This window comes from Stigmatopora nigra, chromosome 7, assembly GCF_051989575.1.
Source record: "Stigmatopora nigra isolate UIUO_SnigA chromosome 7, RoL_Snig_1.1, whole genome shotgun sequence".
Taxonomy (NCBI): domain Eukaryota; kingdom Metazoa; phylum Chordata; class Actinopteri; order Syngnathiformes; family Syngnathidae; genus Stigmatopora; species Stigmatopora nigra.
In genome coordinates this window covers 14,959,619-14,978,540 of record NC_135514.1, presented here as the reverse complement: position 1 = coordinate 14,978,540, position 18,922 = coordinate 14,959,619, and the positions used below count along the sequence as shown (strand labels likewise).

The following is an 18,922-nucleotide window of genomic DNA, read 5'->3' as shown; positions in this document are numbered from 1 at the left end:
GCTAATGTTTTGGTAATCTAGGTGTAGATTAACGTAGCATTTTAGCAATTTAATTCTAATCAATCCAACATAGCTACCAATCAATACCAAATACAGTAATCCCTCAAATATTGCAGCTTTTTCCTAATTTTTGTAATAAATTCATAAAAATGTGAAAATGCGGAAGCACTTAAGTAAAATATACATATATTTTTCATTTAAGTATTTTTTATTTTATTTTATTATTTGTTTGTATTTTTTTTTAAATTATTTTTTTGTATTATTTTTGTATTATTTTTTAATTATTTTTTTGTATTTTTTAAAATTATTATTTTTATATAGTGGCGTCTTGCTTGAAAAAAATAGGTTAAAATAAATAACGTGGGAAAATAATAATAGAATATTGGCGCGCTATGCAGAAAAAATAAAACCAGATTAGGGAAATACGATTTTTTTTATTCGATTATTTGTATCTAAAAAAAAAGAAGAAAAAATGGATTTGACATGGACGAACTAGCTAGCGCACCTGGCGCAACGGAAATCCTTCTAAGCAACGATGGTTACATTTCATAGTCAGTTGACTTGAAGTGGTCTTCATCGATGGTGGAGAAGATGTGACCTTCGTTGCTGAGGAATTCCACCACTTGCCTGTGGGGCGGCGATAAAGAGCATCCTTGTAAGAGACGACGTCCTATTGTTTCCTTACCGTCTTTTGTGTGAAATGTATGAATGTTTGTCATAATAGCATCAAAATGTTAACAAAATAAACTCCCACCTCAGAAACTTTCACTCTTGTGTTTTGCTATTTTTTAACTCCTTTGCTGCTGCCACCAACGACATTAAAGTACCGTATTTTCTCGCATATAAGCCGCATTTACAACTAAAAAACGATGACTGTAACCAGGGTACGCCTTATTTGCACACATGACTTAGTGTTGCCATACTGTTTTTCACCAGTAGATGGCAAATTAACTTACTATTTGTTGGTTATTTTCTGTTTTGCATTAGGATAACAAACATTACTAGGCCATGTATATGGAGGTAAAAATCTAAGGCAGGGGTGTCAAACATATGGCCCGCGGGCCGTATCCGGCCCGTCTGGTGGTTTTATACGGCCCTGCATTGTATAAAAAAATAAAAAGAATTTTCTTTTAAAATATGTAGTTCTTGTATTATCCGCTAGGGGCGCAGTGTTTTAGTACGTGCAAACAACATGAATTGACATTTATTTATGTTCTTATGTTATTCTCTTGTTCGTAATATATTGTTCATAATGTAAAAGGAAAATTCTTTTAATAAACATTTTGATAATTTACTTATTATTTGCACTAATTATTAGTATTAGTGACTAATACAAAGGGAAAAAGGTGGTCTTATTGTTAGTTCTATGTCATTTTTCAATGAGTTTACTGGTCTCAAATTAAGCTGTATTCGGCCCGCAGACCAAAGGGAGTTTGACACCCCTGATCTAAACGGATTGGTCATCCACTACGGACTTACTTGATAGCCGACAAGCTGATGTTGCTCAGTCTGGTCTTCAGGTCTTGAAGACTGATGCCTTGTGGGTCCGGACAGCCTTTGATCAAACTCAGAACCTGGTTTTGGTGGGCGCTTAAACTGTTGTTGGTGAGGTCACGGGCGCCAGTGTAGCCCGTGTCCATGTTGCCTCCGGCTATGGGGATTGACGAGGATGAGGCGACGCTACCCTGAACCCAAAAACAACACCCGAAAATGTCAGTTACATCATTTTTGTTGTTTTCTCCAGTTTTTTGGCTTTCAGTCAGGAATTATGCTAAAAAAAATTGTAGTATTAAGCTATGAAATTTTTGAATAGTTGTTTATAGGTTATATTACAAAAACCTGTTTTGCCTGTTGCTATAGCTAACATTAGCATTAATGCTATTAGCTTGCTATGTTTGTTGTTGTCAATCATAAAATGAATTTCCCAACAAAAATAATATAATTATTTCTCAATTTCTTCTTGGATTGGACATTCATTGGCTAGTGCAACTTACTGTAAACATTCTGACCCAGCACGAGGGTGCTGGAGCATACAACAGGCTGAAGGCAGTGACAAAAAGCAACAATCGAATTAAACAAAAACTACAAACTCGCAATGAATTAATCAGTCCTGGTAAAAAAAAACAAAATATCTGGTTCCAAGGATCGATAGCTATTGGTCCATGCTACGTAGCTAGCACGTTTCAAGACGTTTGTCCCACAAACAACGGAGTAATCGGACTCGAGGCGACTTTGCTCAAGAACAACAACAACAACTACTTGAGTGTTTGCTTTCAGCCTGTAAAAATCCAGCATGCAAATAAGTTGCATTTACATGTAATAGCAAATTATTTAATAACTGCTTACCAAAGTTTGACCCTTGCTTAGCGCCATGTGCGCATTGACCACCTCCAGCATGTGCGATGTAATTTCATTCATATCCTCCAGGGGTCTGATGCTGAACGCAACCACCGACCTGCGATTCTGAAAACCACCAAAAATATATATATTTTAACCTAAACTTAACATTAATGTTTCTTCGGGTATTCCGGTTTTCCTCCCACATCCCAAAAACATGCACTCTAAGCTAGCTGGCTAACTGTCTAAATTGACTATCTTTTTTAAAATGACATTTTAATATTTCTTAATGTATTCCTTTACTTACTTTACTTTGTATTTTATACCTTTTAGTACTTTAATGATGAGTGATGAGTATGTTAATGCTTTAGTCCTTTTTTTCTGTTTATATTTCATATGTACTGTTAACGGATGCACTTTTTTATATGTATCCTATCTTGTGCTGACCCCGCCCATCTGTCAATTTTTTACAGTTAATGTGGCAGTTGTAATTATCACTTTACAATAAACTGACCTGAAAGGAGCGCAGACTTCCGGAGATTTTGACATACGTGTTAGGGGGCAGCACTGTGCCGTCCATGTTGGGGTCCTTCAATCATAATGGAAGATACAAGTTAATAATTTTTTATGCTGATATTAATTATGAAATATTATTCCTACCTCTGTGTCCACCCACTGTTTCACATCCAATGGAGCACTCGTCATGTCGTCCACTTTGTACTGAATGTTGGTCATGGATTTGTCTGTACTCCGAATGACACCCACGATGGTCACCTGAATGAGGTAAATCAGATTTTTGGATTTAGCCAATCAGAGCAGAGTTGCTGGGAGGAGTCAAATGCGACATTTCACCTGCGAGACTTCCACGTCGCCCACTTTGAAGACTTCATCCGTGTGGTTAGCGGAAATTAACTGGGATACGGTGCAGGGGATGATTTGGGAGGCTCTGGTTCTCTGCGAAAAATAAAATAAAATAAAAATGACAAAAAACTTGAATATTATGGAAAAAACAAAGAAATATGGGAAGGTATTATGAAAAAAAAAAAAACAAATATTTTCAAATGTGCAGCATCAACATGTGGTTGACATTTTTTTTTTATAAATATGTATTTTAAATAAACAAACATACCACGAATACATTTGGTCACAAATGGAGCTATTTTATTAATGATTTGTTGTTGTTTTTTACTTGAAGGTTTGTTCCAAGTGTCAAAATAGTCCATATTTTTTTTGTATTACAATTAAGGATATTTTAGTTCCCTTAAACCAATAACTGCCACTGCTAATCATTTAAAAAACGATATTTTCAGATGATTCCAACTAACTGAAAATATCGTTTTTTAAAGCCCAATTTCCGATAAATCGCGATACAGTTTCTAATCGTGACATCCCTAATTCAAAGTGCATTGGCATCATTAAAAAACATATTTCACAACCAAAACAACTGTAAATATAAACTTATTCAGATACTTACTCCCCCAACGATATTAATAATGAATGATAAAATATTTCTATTCATTTGATTAAAACACCCTTGTTTCCTAATTCGAAAAACCTGAAAATGTACCGTTTTCTTTTCTCCACCCTGAGACAAGGAAGGCGATGCAAATCCACCGGGGGATTGAGTGTAGCCACCAACAGCCGTACTCGAGTCGTTGTATGATCCTCCTAAAATGAATATAACCGTTAGAAAGAACGTCAACCATTTTGGGATATTTGTTTCTGTCTATGACAGTGAACGTGTGCACATTTGGGCTAGCTAGCTAGCTAATGTCACCCCACAGGGCAAAATAACTTATGTTAACCAAGTTTGTTGAAAACTTGCGATTGTAAAACTCACCCTGGTTCCACATTGTACTCGAATTGACGTCGTTTAAACTATATTTAATTCGCAAATACAAGCACTAAATCCAGCTTCTTCCTGTCGTAGACTCGCGCGCGGAGGATTCAACCATGCGCATGCGCCGAATGCATTTCGCGCGTGTCCTCGAGGAGAGCTTTAAAGTGAAGCCCTCATTTTTGTTTGTCAGGGACATTTGAGGCTATAAAATCAAATTTGACCGCAGTATTGGAATATAAATTTGATTTAAAACTAATACAATTATATAATTTATAATTATTACATATTTCAAAATCAATTTAATGTTTAAAAATGTGCTTAAAAGACAAAGTTCAGGGTATACTGTTGATTTTCCGTTATACTGTGTTGCCTTTAGGAGGGCAGTGAAACATCACGTAATTTGTATTATCACTATATTTATACTTCATTCGGGCCTTCGATTGTGTATTGTCTATATTAAAAATATATTCTTACATTGCAGAGCATGCCTCTAATCTGGACTATAATGTAAACAGAATATAAAACATAAATAAAAACCAGTGTTCTAAGCTAGAGGAGTTTGACCGTGAAGGCAACACTAAATCTGTAGAATTCTATATTTTTGCACTATAAAAGTAATTTACAGCCAAAAAATTGCACGAAAATCATAACCAAAGCAAAAATTTTGACATTTTAGTCATTCAAATAGCTGAAAAAAACAATATAAAGTGTTGTGTCCTACAAAAAGGGCCAATGTTTCATCAATTAGACGGAAAAAAGTATATAATTTGGAAATCAACTGTTTCAATGCACTTGAAAAAAATGGTAGTCTATTTAGTGCATCTACTTTATTTTGAGGAAGTCTTTCACACTTCCAGTTTACATTGGAGACGACACATCTCCAAGGTAAGGCACATCATGCAAAAGTGACATGTAAATAGACATCCTCACCTGGTAAAATATTGACTAATATTACAATAGGCCATAAATGTATGACATAATGTTAACCATCTGGCCTCGTAAAGTGTAAAGTAACCTTGAACAAAGACACATTTGTACACAGACTTACCTTCAACATGGCTGCAAAGACTTTGCTACTGTGTTGCCTCATTTTTCCAGGCACCTTTGCAACTTCAGGTGAGTAAACCTATCAAACAATAGGAAATAAAACATTATTTTGTTGGTTAAATAGCATAAAGTCTAAGTTATTTTGGAAAATAATTTATTTTATATGTATTAGGGAGTTTTTGGCACATCACTGACTTGCACTGGGACCCAAATTATAAAGTGGAAAATGGCAAAAATGTCATTTGTGAATCGTCCAATGGGAATCCGGCGTACAAGGGGGGTCCGTTTGGGAGCCATGCCTGCGATTCACCCTGGAAACTCATCCAATCATGTGTCCATGCCATGAAGGAAATTCTCCCGGATCCAGACTTTATCGTGTGGACAGGGTACGTAAATTTATTTTTATTTATTTTTTTGTCTAATAGGTTTGAATTTGTCCAAATGATACCTAAAAAGGAACAAAAAAAAGGAAGCGTATGATAGGTGACCTTTGATCCAAACTGTAGTTGTTTTTTTATGAGACAGTTTGACAGTTTTCCACGCTAAAAAAAATGTTGGTTATATTTTAATTTGTATGTTTGAGTTGAAGGTAATTCAAGAAGGAATGAAGATATTTTTTTTAGCAAAATAGGGTGATGTTTTGAACTTGTCGGCATAGGTCAGGGGTTAATTTTTTTATATATAATATTTAGATTTTTTTTATTATAAATGGGTTAAGAGAACTGGATTAAAATCCTTGAATATTCAGTTTTTTATAGATCTAAAACAATGTTTATTTTAGCTTTTTTTATATATATATTTTTAGATTTTACAAAATGATTTTTGAATTAAAAACACAGAAAAATTGTTTAAAAATATGAGAATTATTGATTTAAAAGGGGAAAAATCAGGAAATTTAATATAGTTTTTATAGATCTAAATCAATGTTTATTGGAGCTTTTTTAATATATATTTTTAGATTTTACAAAGAGATTTTTGAACTAAAAACACAGAAAAATGGATGAAAAAGTGACTATTATTGATTTAAAAGGGGAAAAATTTGGAAATTTAATATACATCTATACTCTTCATTTTAATTTGATCCCAAAACAGAAAGTCGCACTCATGATTTACGTTCCCGGGCCACACAAAATGATGCAGCGGGCCACATTTGGCCCCCGTGCCACCCTTTTGACACATGTGGCTTAGGCAGATTCATTTTTTTTTAAATCATTTATGAACAAATACAATTATAAGATAATAAAATGTTCCTAATAATAAAATAATTACAATTCGGATTGAAAAGAGACTCCCAAATCTGGTTATGGACTCTAATAACATAACATAATTTCCTAGTTTTTAACTAATTGGACACATAAGTTTTAAATGAAATGACTTTTTAAGGTTTCTTGTTTTTTGGGGGTGCTAGAGACGACACGCCGCATGTGGAAAATGCCAAGTTGAGCGAAGAAAAGGTTCTCCAGATGATCGGCAACATTACGGATCTCATACAAGACATTTTTCCAAGTACATCCGTAAAAAAAAGAGGAAGTACTTTGTTTGTTTTGGGTTTTTTGTGTGCGTCTGTCATAAATGTTTTGTGTATTTGTCAAGGTACCAAAGTGTACTCTGCTCTGGGTAACCATGACTACCATCCCAAGAATCAACTTCCCGGTCACGAGAACCAAATATACAACAAAACGGCCAAAATGTGGGAAAAATGGTTGGAGCCCAATTCCGTGGAAACCTTTAATAAAGGTACACACTTTGTAAAAATAATTAATGAATATTTTCCAAGATTTACATTTTTTTGGCAATTTTTTTAGAAAAATTTTGAACCAAAATTCCACATTTTTTTTTGTCGTAATTTGAAGATATGTAGTACAATTTAGTACAAGGTAATACTATATAAAGTATTTCATTTTATAAATATAGGAATGAAGTTATTGTAGAAAACATTGAACAAATATATTTTAAGAAATTAAAATTTCATTGTTTTAATTCTATCTAACTGAATCAAAAGGGAAAAAAGTATTATATTAAAATATTTTTAAAATTTTGAATGATATTTTCCACCCAATTTAAGACTTACCGTATTTCTGCACTATAAGGCGCAACCTTTTCCCTACTTATTTATGTTGACTACATATGTCTATGACTTATTTATGGATAATTTAATTATTAGTTATTATTTAGAGATGATTTATTTGTCTGTTTGTTGCATTTAATTCAATAAACTAAAAAACTTTACATATTTACTCGCATATAAGCCGCACCCATAAAATCGCCTTAAAATGATCAATTAGGGTCAATATAATAAACAAGTTAGTAATTCATCCAGTAATGGTTGTTTACTTACTGCAAAACTAGAAAATAACTACCAAAAATTACATTTAACTTTGCCGAAATCTACTGGTGAAAAAGTGTAGTGCAAGTCTTGTGCGAATATAAGCTGTATCCTTAATTCAATCAATTTTTTGCCACAAATACGGCTTATATGCCAGAAAATACGGTAAACCAGTCTTCAGAATTACCCGGATTTTGACCTCCATATACATAGTCTAGTAATGTTTATTATTCTAATGCAAAACAGAAAATAACCAACAAATAGTAAATGTTAATTCGACATCTACTAGTAAAAAAACATTTTTTTTGTTACAAATATGGCTTATATGCGAGAAAATACGGTAAACCAGTCCTCAGACTTACCCGGATTTTTTCCAAAAACGACTTTTCAGGCGGGTACTACACGGAAAAGCTGACGAATAAAACAGGTTTCCGGATGATGGTACTCAACACCAACCTTTACTACAAGCAGAATAACGCCACTGAGAAGGACACAGATCCGGCCAATCAGTTCGCGTGGGCGGATGACGTCCTCACAAAGGCGGCCCAAAACAAAGAAAAGGTCAACCGGTACGAAACCCCGCCCCCTCGGTTGACTTACGTGGATTTCTGGGTGTGCAGGTGTACGTCATCGGACACGTTCCCCCCGGGATGTTCGAGAAGAGGCGGGGCTACTCTTGGTTCAGGCCTGATTTCAACAAACGATACCAGGAGATGATTGACAAGCACCATGCCGTCATCCTAGGACAGTTCTTTGGACACCATCATACTGATACCTTCCGTATGTTCTACAACTCCAAGGGTGCGTTTTTTTTAGTGGTTTAGTCAACATGGGAGGACATTTTGTTTCTCTAAATTTGAAAGAATCAACATGAAATCTATTTGTCATGGAACTTAATCACCAGTTTTTGAAATTCGATTAAATTACCGTATTTTCAGGACTATAAGGCGCACTGCATTATAAGGCGCACCCTCAATGAAAGACATTTTTTTCCATATAAAAGGCGCACTGTATTATAAGGCACACTGTCTATTTTGGGGAAAATTTAAGACTTTTAAGTGCGCCTTATAGTGGTGAAAATACAGTAATTGCTATTGACTTCCAGGTATGAAGTACTCACTACTTTACAGTCACCTCTAGAGCCAGCCATTGTTGATGTTTTGGATTTTTTGGTATAAAATCTTGCAGTGGGGGAGGAGCTATATGATGGAAGATTTTGTAAACTAAGATGGCATCTGCATATTTAACAGTATTGAGTATTAAGTTCAGGCGTTTGTTTTTTTAATATCCGACAGTGGTGGTTTTTCGTTTTTCAGTTTTTTCCATATATAAGGCGCACTGGATTATAAGGCGCACTGTCTATTTTGGAGAAAAATTAAGACTTTTAAGTGCGCCTTAAAATCATGACAATCAATTTAAGAAAAAAACATTTATTTATATAAGCAGAAATAGCTAACATTAGCATGAATTTGCTACCCTATTGTGCATGATTAGAATGAGGCCATTACAAACACAATACTCAACATTATTTTAAAAAAGTGTTATGTGTTAATATGTAGCAGAAAACCAGATGAGGGTTATTTTTCAAGTATATCCCATAATGAGCCATGTTTTTTTTCTTTCACAAACCGTGTCTTAATGTAGAGGTTCCCATCAGCACCATGTTTCTCAGTCCCGGGGTGACACCGTGGGAGACGACGCTCCCCGACGTCATCAACGGCGCCAACAATCCGGGAATCCGCATCTTTGAATACGACACAGAGAGCTTCCTGGTCCAGGTACGGCAAAATGTGGCGGTTTAGGAATTTCAGATGCTATCTTAGATGCTAGCTTGACCTCCAAGTGTGCAAATGACAACAACAAAGAGACAACAAAATAATCAATACATAATAATAATAATAATGAAATGCATAATCAATAAATAAATTAATATATAGGTAAAAAAACATAAGTAGTCAACAAGGTAAATAGGGAAGGGAACAAATAACAACAAACAAACAAACAGATAAATAAGTAGTCAACAAAGTAGTAGTGGACATGGATAAGTAGGGAACATAGATAAGTAGTCAATATAATAAGTAAGTAGAAGTCAACAAAGATAGTAAATATAGATAAGTAGAAGTCAACAAATTAAGTAGAAGTGTACAAAATAAGTGGAAGTCAACAAAATAAGTAGAAGTCAACATAGATTAAAAATAAGTCAACATGGATTAGTAGTAATCAAAACAATAAATAAGTAGAGGTCAACATAGATAAGTAGAAATCAACATAGATTAGTCGAAGTCAACATAGATAAGTCGAAGTCAACATAGATAAGTAGAAGTCAACATAGATAAATAGAAGTCAGCATAGATAAATAGAAGTCAACATAGATAAGTCGAAGTCAACATAGATAAGTAGAAGTCAACATAGATAAGTAGAGGTCAACAAAGACAAGTAGAGGTCAACATAGATAAATAGAAGTCAAATAGATAAGTAGAAGTCAACATAGATAAGTAGAGGTCAACAAAGACAAGTAGAGGTCAACATAGATAAGTAGAAGTCAACATAGATAAGTAGAAGTCAACATCGATAAGTAGTAATCAAAACAATAAATAGGTAGAGGTCAACAAAATAATTAGGTAGAGGTCAATACGTAGAAGTCAACATAGATAAGCAGAGGTCAACATAGATAAGCAGAAGTCAACAAAGATAAGTAGAAGTCAACATAGATAAGTAAAAGTCAACATAGATAAGTAGTAATCAAAACAATAAATAGGTAGATGTCAACAAAATAATTAGGTAGAGGTCAATAAGTAGAAGTCAACATAGATAAGTAGAGGTCAACGTAGATAAGTAGAAGTCAACATAGATAAGTAGAGGTCAACATAGATAAGTAGAAGTCAACATAGATAAATAGAAGTCAACACACATAAATAGAAGTCAACATAGATAAGTAAAAGTCAACATAGATAAGTAGAGGTCAACAAAGACAAGTAGAGGTCAACATAGATAGGTAGAAGTCAACATAGATAAGTAGTAATCAAAACAATAAATAGGTAGAGGTCAACAAAATAATTAGGAAGAGGTCAATAAGTAGAAGTCAACATAGATAAGTAGAGGTCAACATAGATAAGTAGAAGTCAACAAAGATAAGTAGAGGTCAACATAGATAAGTAGAAGTCAACATAGATAAGTAGTAATCAAAACAATAAATATGTAAAGGTCAACAAAATAAGTAGAGGTCAACATAGATAAGTCCTAGTCGACATAGATTAGTAGTCAACATGGATGAAGTGGTCTCATAAATCTGTAGGTAGAAAAGTGGCCAAAAATGATGGCCTTCCTTGCGTTCAGGACGTGGTGACGTACTACCTAAACCTGAGTCGCGCCAACATGGGGAAGAGCAAGTGGGAGAAGGAGTACCGTCTGACGGAAAGCTTCCAAGTGGCCGACGCCTCTCCGACTTCCATGCACGCGGTCCTTGAAGGCATCTCCCGGGACAACAACCTCCTACAGATGTACTACCGCTACAACTCGGTCAACTTTGACCTGCGCGAGTGCGGCCCGCCGTGCCGGGCCTCCCACGTGTGCTCGGCGCGGGAGGTCGACTACCAAAGGTACGAGCACTGCGTGGCCAAGGAGGCGGCGCCGGGCGCTCTCGAGGGGGCGCCGTTCGGCGTCCTCGCCATGGCCGTTAGCCTCTCGTTTGTCTTAGTTTAGCGCTTAGCTTCCGTTAGCTTTTGTTTTTAACCCTCGTATGTTAAGCTTCATTTTGTAGAATTTTTTTTAAGTAAAAAGTATTAGTTGGACCACTGGTTAACAAGACGGCCTTGCAGTTCTGGGGTCGTGGGTTTGATTCCAGACACCAATTATTATCAAAATTATCAAATTATCAAAATGTTTATTAACAGAATTTTCCTTTTACATTATTAACAAGAGAATAACATAAGAACATAAATAAATGTCAATTCATGTTGTCTGCACCTACTAAAACACTGCGCCCCTAGCGGATAATACAAGAACTACACATTTTAAAGAAAATTCATATTTTTTTTATACAACGCAGCTTTCTTCCCCGGGCCGTACCAAACCACCAAGCGGGCCGGATCCGGCCCTCGGGCCGTATGTTTGACACCCCTTGTCTAAATTGTCCCGAGTTATGATTGGTTGTTCTTTGTTTCCTCGTGCCATGTGATTGGCTCCAGCACCCCTAGCGACCCTTGTGAGGGTAAGCAGTTCAGAAAAAGAATGAAAAAGTATAAGAGCAAAATTTCTGTTTAAATTATGCATTTTAAAAAGATAAACTAATAATAATAAATCAGTTTATAATTAAGATTTTGAATTAATAGCCAAATGTTTAGTCATGGAATTTTTTTAAAGGGAAATTATTGTAAAAATAAATGACTATAAAATAATTATGACATGTAAAAATATGATTGGAAGATTATAATATATATATTTGTAAAAATGAGAATTAGTATGTAAGGGTTAAAAACAAATGGGTTGTGTTTTATTTGCTATTAATCACAGATTATTTTGATGTTTTGATTTATTAGGACTATTTATGTCATCGTATTGCTTTTAAATAATAGAAAAATACATTTCTATTGTGGCAAAAAAACTTTCATTTCAACTTAGTTCATTTTAATGCTCTTTCCATTTTGTTGTTGTTGTGTATTTTAGGTCAAATAAATACTGGGAAAGGGTTTTGAAATAATTGAATTGGGTTGCTTTTTTTACATTGTTTACATATTTGTATCAACAAAATTTATTTACAACATAAGTATCCCAAAAATGGCAATGTAACTTGATTTAAATAACATTACAAGCTTGGATAATGAGGATTTTGGCCCAAATATAAGAAGACCCTGAATATAAGACGACCATTTTTTTTCTCCAAAACTCAAGTTTGACTTTGTTAGACTTTTTGAACATCAAATTCAATTTTTATACAGAAAATAATGTCGGTACATCTGAAACAAATGATTATAATAATGTATTGAAGAAAAAAAACATGTTATTTTGCCTCTTTCAAATCATGCAAAAACGGTATCACATCTTAATATCTTTTAAAAAAGTTTAATCACATTTGTAAATAAATGCCTTCTGTTTTTTTTAAATATAAATTAACCAATCTAACAACAAAATTAACCATTAAAGTGTTCAGCATTAGCTTTAAAGAAATCTAGCGCCATGTAGCCTTTTGAATGGACCCCGAATGTAAGACGACTGACAAATTTTCAGTCTTATTTTAGTGCAAAAAACATCTTATATTTGGGCCAATATGCTAATTAAGGGTAAAAAACCTAAGTTTTGGCTTTCTTGTTTATATCTACGAAAATAAATGATATGTTCGATAATATTTTGAGTTTGCTGTTTAATAAAGTCAACAAATAAAATCTCTAGCCGCATTTCACTTGGATTTAACGAGTCTAAAGTCCTGTAGAAGTTTTGAAAGAAATATGGAGAAGTTGAAACCTGACCGTGTGGGGTGAGCCTTCAGTCCGTAATCAAGATCTGCTTGGCCGAGGTGAAAGGTCGCATGGCGGCGTCCAGCGCCTGACGGTAGTCGCTCAGCGGCACCTCCGCACAGGCTGGTGCGCTCAACTCCCCCCGGCGGAGGAGGGAACATAGCTCGTCCAGCATCAATCGGAATGCTTCTGTATCCATATTGGGAATAAAAAAACTAGTTGATGTATATTTTATATTAAAAAAATATATATATTTATTTATTTTAAGTTTTGGAGAAGGGGGGAATTGTAAATACAGCTATACCTCTACTTATAAAATTAATTGGTTCCAGAGCTTTTTTGGTAACTTAAAAAATTTGCAAGTAGAGGTGTACTTTATATGTAAAGTCTGTAATTGGTTCCACTGTGTATAAAAAAATTGTAAGTTGAAAATTTTGTAAGTAGTGGTATTTGTAAGTAGAGGTATTTGTAAGTAGAAGGTATTTGTAAGTAGAAGGTATTTGTAAGTAGAGGTGTTTGTAAGTATTGGTGTTTGTAAGTAGAGATGTTTGTAAGTAGCGGGTATTTGTAAGTAGAAGGTATTTGTAAGTAGAAGGTATTTGTAAGTAGAAGGTATTTGTAAGTAGAGGTATTTGTAAGTAGAGGTATTTGTAAGTAGATGTGTTTGTAAGTAGAGGTGTTTGTAAGTAGAGGTATTTGTAAGTAGAGGTGTTTGTAAGTAAAGGTATTTGTAAGTAGAGGTGTTTGTAAGTAAAGGTATTTGTAAGTAGAGGTGTTTGTAAGTAGAGGTGTTTGTGAGTAGGAGCATTTGTAAGTAGAAGTGTTTGTAAGTAGAGGTAAGACTGTATTGTCTCATTTTTTTAATTAAAAACGTGCATTTGACACACGATTTGCTGAAAGTTGTCACTCTTGTTGTACAAGCTGGGGCTACTTGTACTGTTTAATATAACATTTGAGTCAAGGTTAAGCACCCCCAACCATATATACAAGAACAAATAACAATAAATAGTCTTTGAGACCCCTACTGTAATGAAGACATACCGTGAGAATGTTGTCTCTTCCATTGCGTCACCCAGAAGCCTAAAACTTTCACATCCTTGAAGATGAGCGCGCTCTGCGGAAGTGAGCAGGTTTCAGAAGACAGAAAAGTTCCCGGTTCGCTACACAACAACAACGGCGGCGGCCGCATACCACGGGGACCGTCACGGGCTGCTTGGACATCCCGCCGTACGTCACCATGGACCCTCCGACCCTGCGGGGAAAAATGCCATAAATTGACATATTTGAGTTATGATTTGTTGGATATTTACTTTGATTTTAATTGGGTAAAAATAGTCTGCATTTTTATATTTTTTTTTGCATTATAATTATATATCATTTTGTTATTTTAATCCATTAAATGCCATAAGAAAAACATTATTTTTAATAAAAATTGATATTTTTTACCGGATTTTGATCCTATGAGACCAATTTTTTGATACATTTTGATCAGGCAAATCTACTTAATACCTAAAAAGATTTTAAATATTAAATATTTATTAAATATTAAATATATTTATTAAATATTTTTTTTAATAAATAAAATAAATAAAAATTTAAAAAAAAATTCTACCACATTTTGATCATCTTTAAATGACGCAATCGGATATACAAAACCTACAAAATACTTACTGGAGGTGCCGGAGCAGCTCAGTGGCGCTTTTTCCTCCAACTGCGTTTAAAGCGAGTTTTGGTTTGGGACATGTCTAAAAAAAATGGTTTAAAAAAGATTTTACAAACTTGTAAAGTGCCAAAAACTGTCAAGTGTTTTCTATTTTGCGACCTTAAAAAGTTCCTTCATCTCAGGCCTCCTTAGGTCCTCCTCCTTGATCACATGACTTGCTCCGAGGGATTTCAGCCTATCGCTGAGCTGGTGGAAATCTGGCCTTTTGGTAGGGAAACAAATTGTCAAATTCAGCCATTTTAGGGCAATTTTAAGGGTGCGGCTTATACGTGAATGCGGCTAATATGCCAGAAAATACGGTTATCATTCATTTTCAGAACTACTTAACCTCACAAGGGTCGTGGAGGGTGCTGGAGCCTTTCCCAGCCGTTTTAAGGCCATTTTAAGGGTACAGCTTATACGGGAATGCGGCTGAAATGCGAGAAATTGTCAAATTCTACCATTTTAGGGTAATTTTAGGGGTGTGGCTTATACACACAGGCAACTTATATGCGAGAAATTGGCAAATCAACCATTTTAGGACCATTTTAAGGGCACGGCTTATACGTGAATGCGCCTTATATGCGAGAAATTTTCAAATTCAACCATTTTAGGGCAGTTTTAGGGGTGTGGCTTAAAAGCTCAGGCGGCTTATATGCGAGAAATTGTCAAATTCAACTATTTTAAGGCAATTTTAGGGGTGTGGCTTATACGTGAAGGCGGCTTATATGCGAGAAATTGTCAAATTCAACCCTTTTAAGACCATTTTAGGGGTGTGGCTTATACACAAGGGCGGCTTATATGCGAGAAATTGTCAAATTCAACCCTTTTAAGGCAATTTTAGGGGTGTGGCTTATAAACATTATTTTTTAGGACATTTTAAATGAAGGGCGCACCTGTCCCGAATGACGTTGATGGTGTTTAACCCTTTGGCGGCTGCAATCTGAATGACCGCCTGTCCAACTCCGCTATTGGCTGCGTTCTGGATGACGGAATCCCCTGCGAAGTGAACCACCGTGGTCAAAAACAACCAAAAAGGGATTGGAATGAGCGTTTGGTGATTGGTCGCTACCTGGCTGGAGCGTCTCGAAGTCAGCTAGCATCCTGAAGGCAGTGCAGGGGTTAACGCCCAGCGTGGCGGCGGCTAATACCGGAACGTCGCTGGCTACGGAGATGATGTCATTTTCAGACATCACGGCTGCCGTCCTCCACGTCCCTGTGTGTCATTCAACCATTCGAAGTACTCGTAAATTCACAGGTGTCAAAGTGGCGGCCCGGGGGCCAAATCTGGCCCGCCGCATCATTTTGTGCGGCCCGGGAAAGTCAATTATGAATGCCGACTTTCTGTTTTTTGATCAAATTCAAATGAAGAGTCTAGATGTATATTAAATTTCCTGATTTTGCCCATTTTAAATCAATAATTGTCAATTTTTAATCCATTTTTTATGTGTTTTTAGTTAAAAAATCATTTTGTAAAATCTAAAAATATATTTTAAAAAATGCTAAAATAAACATTGTTTTAGATCTACAAAAAAACTTAATATTTAGGGATTTTAATCCAGTTCTTTTAATCCATTTATATAAAAAAAATATCTAAATATTCTATCTAAAATGGTCCGGCCCACATAATAAAATCGAGTTGACGTGAAAGCGGCCCGCGAACCAACCCTTGACACCCTTGATTTAGACCAAAAATGTTGCAAAAAAACTATAATAATACATTTACCTAAACCGGCATCTCTCGGGATGACCCAATCTCCTACTTGGACAGATGTAACCTTTCCGCCCACTTCGAGCACTTGGGCCAAGCCTTCGTTGCCCCCAATGGCTGGGAGGTCCGGCAGGATGGCGTACGTACCTGGTAGGAAAATATCACCGAAAAATCAGAACTCAAGCTTCTTGTGCGGCCGATTTGGTTTCCGATTCTCGTCACCTTGGATCATGTTGATGTCAGACGGGTTAATCGGAGCCGCCAGGATTTTAACCAGAACATCTTTTGGACCCACTGAAGGAAGATTTACATTCTCCAATCTGAAAAACACAAAAAAAGTTGTAACTTTCTACTTAAAACTGATGTTTAAATAGACAAAGGAATGTATTAAGAATATTTTATTGGCCTGAATATAAAATGGTGTTTTTTTGCATTAAAAAAAGACTGAAATATGTTGGTCGTCTTATATTCGGGTTGTAGACTTTGTAACTATTCACAATGCTAGATTGGGCCAGATATATTTAAAGTGAATCAAGTTATTGTTGGTATTTTTATATATATATTCTATAGTAAATCGTTTACAAATGTGATTGTACTATAACTGACATATTTAGATGTTTGAATATTAAGTTTTTACATTATTTGAATGAAGCAAAATAACTTTTTCTCTCCAATAAATTGTTGTAATCATTTTTTTCAGATCTACTGTCATTATATTATGTCTAAAAAATGAATTTGACGTCCAATAAGTCTTTTTTAAACGAGTTTAGTAACAGTAGGTTGTCTTATATTCGGGTCAATAGTTTAATACTGTATGTAGTCAAAATTAGTCAGAAAATCGTGCTAGATGTCTTAAAATCAACAGAATTCAGCATTTTAACAAATTAGCGACCATTCACAACGATAGATGTCCAATTAATCGAAAAGAGAAAGAGAGTGAATGCTTATTTTTGCCATTGACGGCATTAAATGTCCAATTTATTTAGACTAGGAGGCAAATGAACGACTTGTTTGACAATCAATGACAGCCAATGACTAATTCACGATGAACACGGCATCAGTTAAATACATACATTGACAAAAAATAGTTTGAAAAAGTCTTACTGTATGACTTGTGAAGGTTCTCCGTGGTTTCTGTAAACAAGCGCTTTGCAGCTGCTTAATGGACGGACGTGATTAGACGCCGCTCCTCCTTGGCGACATTTAGAAAGAGTGGCGGACAACAAGTTTCTTTGACAAATGAAAATGTTTCTACGACACACGCGGCCAAGTTGTGGCCACATTGTGCGGTTAAAATAGACAAAATAGTCAGGAGAACCGAAGAGCACGTTTGGCTAGCTTCATTCACAGGGAGCGGCCATTTTGGACGATTAGGGTCAGGATGTAAACAGACAACAGCGGTTGCTAGTGGCCAAAAACTAGAATGCATGTAGTAAAACCTGAAAGCACCATTGAAAAGTCAGTTATAAATAAATCATAATTTGTAAAATTTCTAAATATTTATATTATAATAATACTATTTTAAAATTATATATATTTTTGTTCGTAAACATGACAAAAATGTATTTATTTTTATATCATTACTATTTAAACAAAAAAGTATCGGTTTTTCAAATATACATATTTTTACATTAATACAAATAATCAATTGAAACGTACTCACCATGACTTATTTTAAGTTCAAACATTAAAAATATATATTTAAATAGTTTTTTAATTGTTATATAATTGTCAAATAATAAGCTATATATATTTTTTATATTTAGTTTACAACTCAAGCATAAATAAACATTTTCATATTTACCAAAAGCATAAATTTACAAAACATTTTAGTTTACCTGTTTTTTCTTCTTCAATGATGACCTAATAAACAAACAAAAAACAAACAAACAAACCAAAGCATTACTATTACAAAATACCATATTAAAAAAAATCAAAATATCAATTTAAATTAAAATAGCCAAAAACTAAACCATAAAACACCCCACCTGAGTACAGACATATTTATTATGAAATGGAGCAGGATGTTCACACATAAAAACACACTACACACTTCTCTTTACGTAAAAAAAAACTAACCTGAGTTTAAGATCATTGTTTCCTTTGCAGTAAACACTGATTACATTCATAAATTTTAACAAAAAAGCACTTTAAAACAACTTTTTACGCAAGTAGCTCTAGCCATTCATTTGATAACCGGTCACAAACAAACAAGAGTTACCCTGAGCATTTTTTTTACTTGAAACACAAAGGTGGGGAACCTTCATTATTTTGATCATCACATACAATCATTTGTGGTTAAATTCATTTTTTTTTTGGTTATTCCTCAGTTTGATTAGATTTTTAGGTTCCCTCGCCTTCAATTATAACATCACGATATTTTTTTGCTATTTGAGAACATCATACAATACAAAACAACTTGCAAATATGAACACTACAGCACGTGTATGAATATGTTTGTCATAAGCACTGATAGTCTGAAACAAGCCACGAAGATGACGTCACT

The 18,922-nt window shown here is 34.8% G+C and overlaps 3 protein-coding genes across 4 annotated transcripts; 1 reads left to right on the top strand and 2 right to left on the bottom strand.

Moving 5' to 3' along the window:
• Window positions 1-414: 414 nt before the first annotated feature.
• Window positions 415-8,429, bottom strand: rpa2 (replication protein A2). 2 transcript variants are annotated; one of them, XM_077720982.1, is made up of 9 exons: window positions 8,151-8,429; window positions 5,226-5,303; window positions 3,905-4,005; window positions 3,190-3,291; window positions 2,998-3,111; window positions 2,852-2,926; window positions 2,347-2,463; window positions 1,480-1,685; window positions 415-627 (listed from the first exon to the last, which is right to left on the bottom strand). In XM_077720982.1, the coding sequence occupies exons 5-9, from the start codon at window positions 3,070-3,072 to the stop codon at window positions 540-542; spliced, it is 561 nt and encodes a 186-aa protein (XP_077577108.1). In that variant the 5' UTR covers window positions 3,073-3,111; window positions 3,190-3,291; window positions 3,905-4,005; window positions 5,226-5,303; window positions 8,151-8,429; the 3' UTR covers window positions 415-539. The 2 variants fall into 2 exon arrangements, with proteins under 2 accessions (XP_077577108.1, XP_077577107.1); XM_077720981.1 differs by lacking the exons at window positions 5,226-5,303; window positions 8,151-8,429 and adding an exon at window positions 4,178-4,339.
• smpdl3b (sphingomyelin phosphodiesterase acid like 3B) lies at window positions 5,034-12,197 on the top strand. The gene is made up of 9 exons (XM_077720983.1): window positions 5,034-5,062; window positions 5,220-5,293; window positions 5,397-5,610; window positions 6,633-6,730; window positions 6,818-6,961; window positions 7,942-8,111; window positions 8,171-8,351; window positions 9,195-9,328; window positions 10,887-12,197. The coding sequence occupies exons 2-9, from the start codon at window positions 5,233-5,235 to the stop codon at window positions 11,250-11,252; spliced, it is 1,368 nt and encodes a 455-aa protein (XP_077577109.1). The 5' UTR covers window positions 5,034-5,062; window positions 5,220-5,232; the 3' UTR covers window positions 11,253-12,197.
• A 132-nt stretch (window positions 12,198-12,329) lies between these two features.
• mecr (mitochondrial trans-2-enoyl-CoA reductase) lies at window positions 12,330-17,783 on the bottom strand. Its single transcript, XM_077720980.1, has 10 exons — window positions 17,521-17,783; window positions 16,639-16,736; window positions 16,432-16,563; window positions 15,778-15,921; window positions 15,602-15,704; window positions 14,826-14,928; window positions 14,675-14,748; window positions 14,195-14,255; window positions 14,045-14,117; window positions 12,330-13,192 (listed from the first exon to the last, which is right to left on the bottom strand). Exons 1-10 carry the CDS (start codon window positions 17,697-17,699, stop codon window positions 13,032-13,034), a joined length of 1,128 nt encoding a protein of 375 aa, XP_077577106.1. The 5' UTR covers window positions 17,700-17,783; the 3' UTR covers window positions 12,330-13,031.
• Between the last annotated feature and the right edge of the window lie 1,139 nt (window positions 17,784-18,922).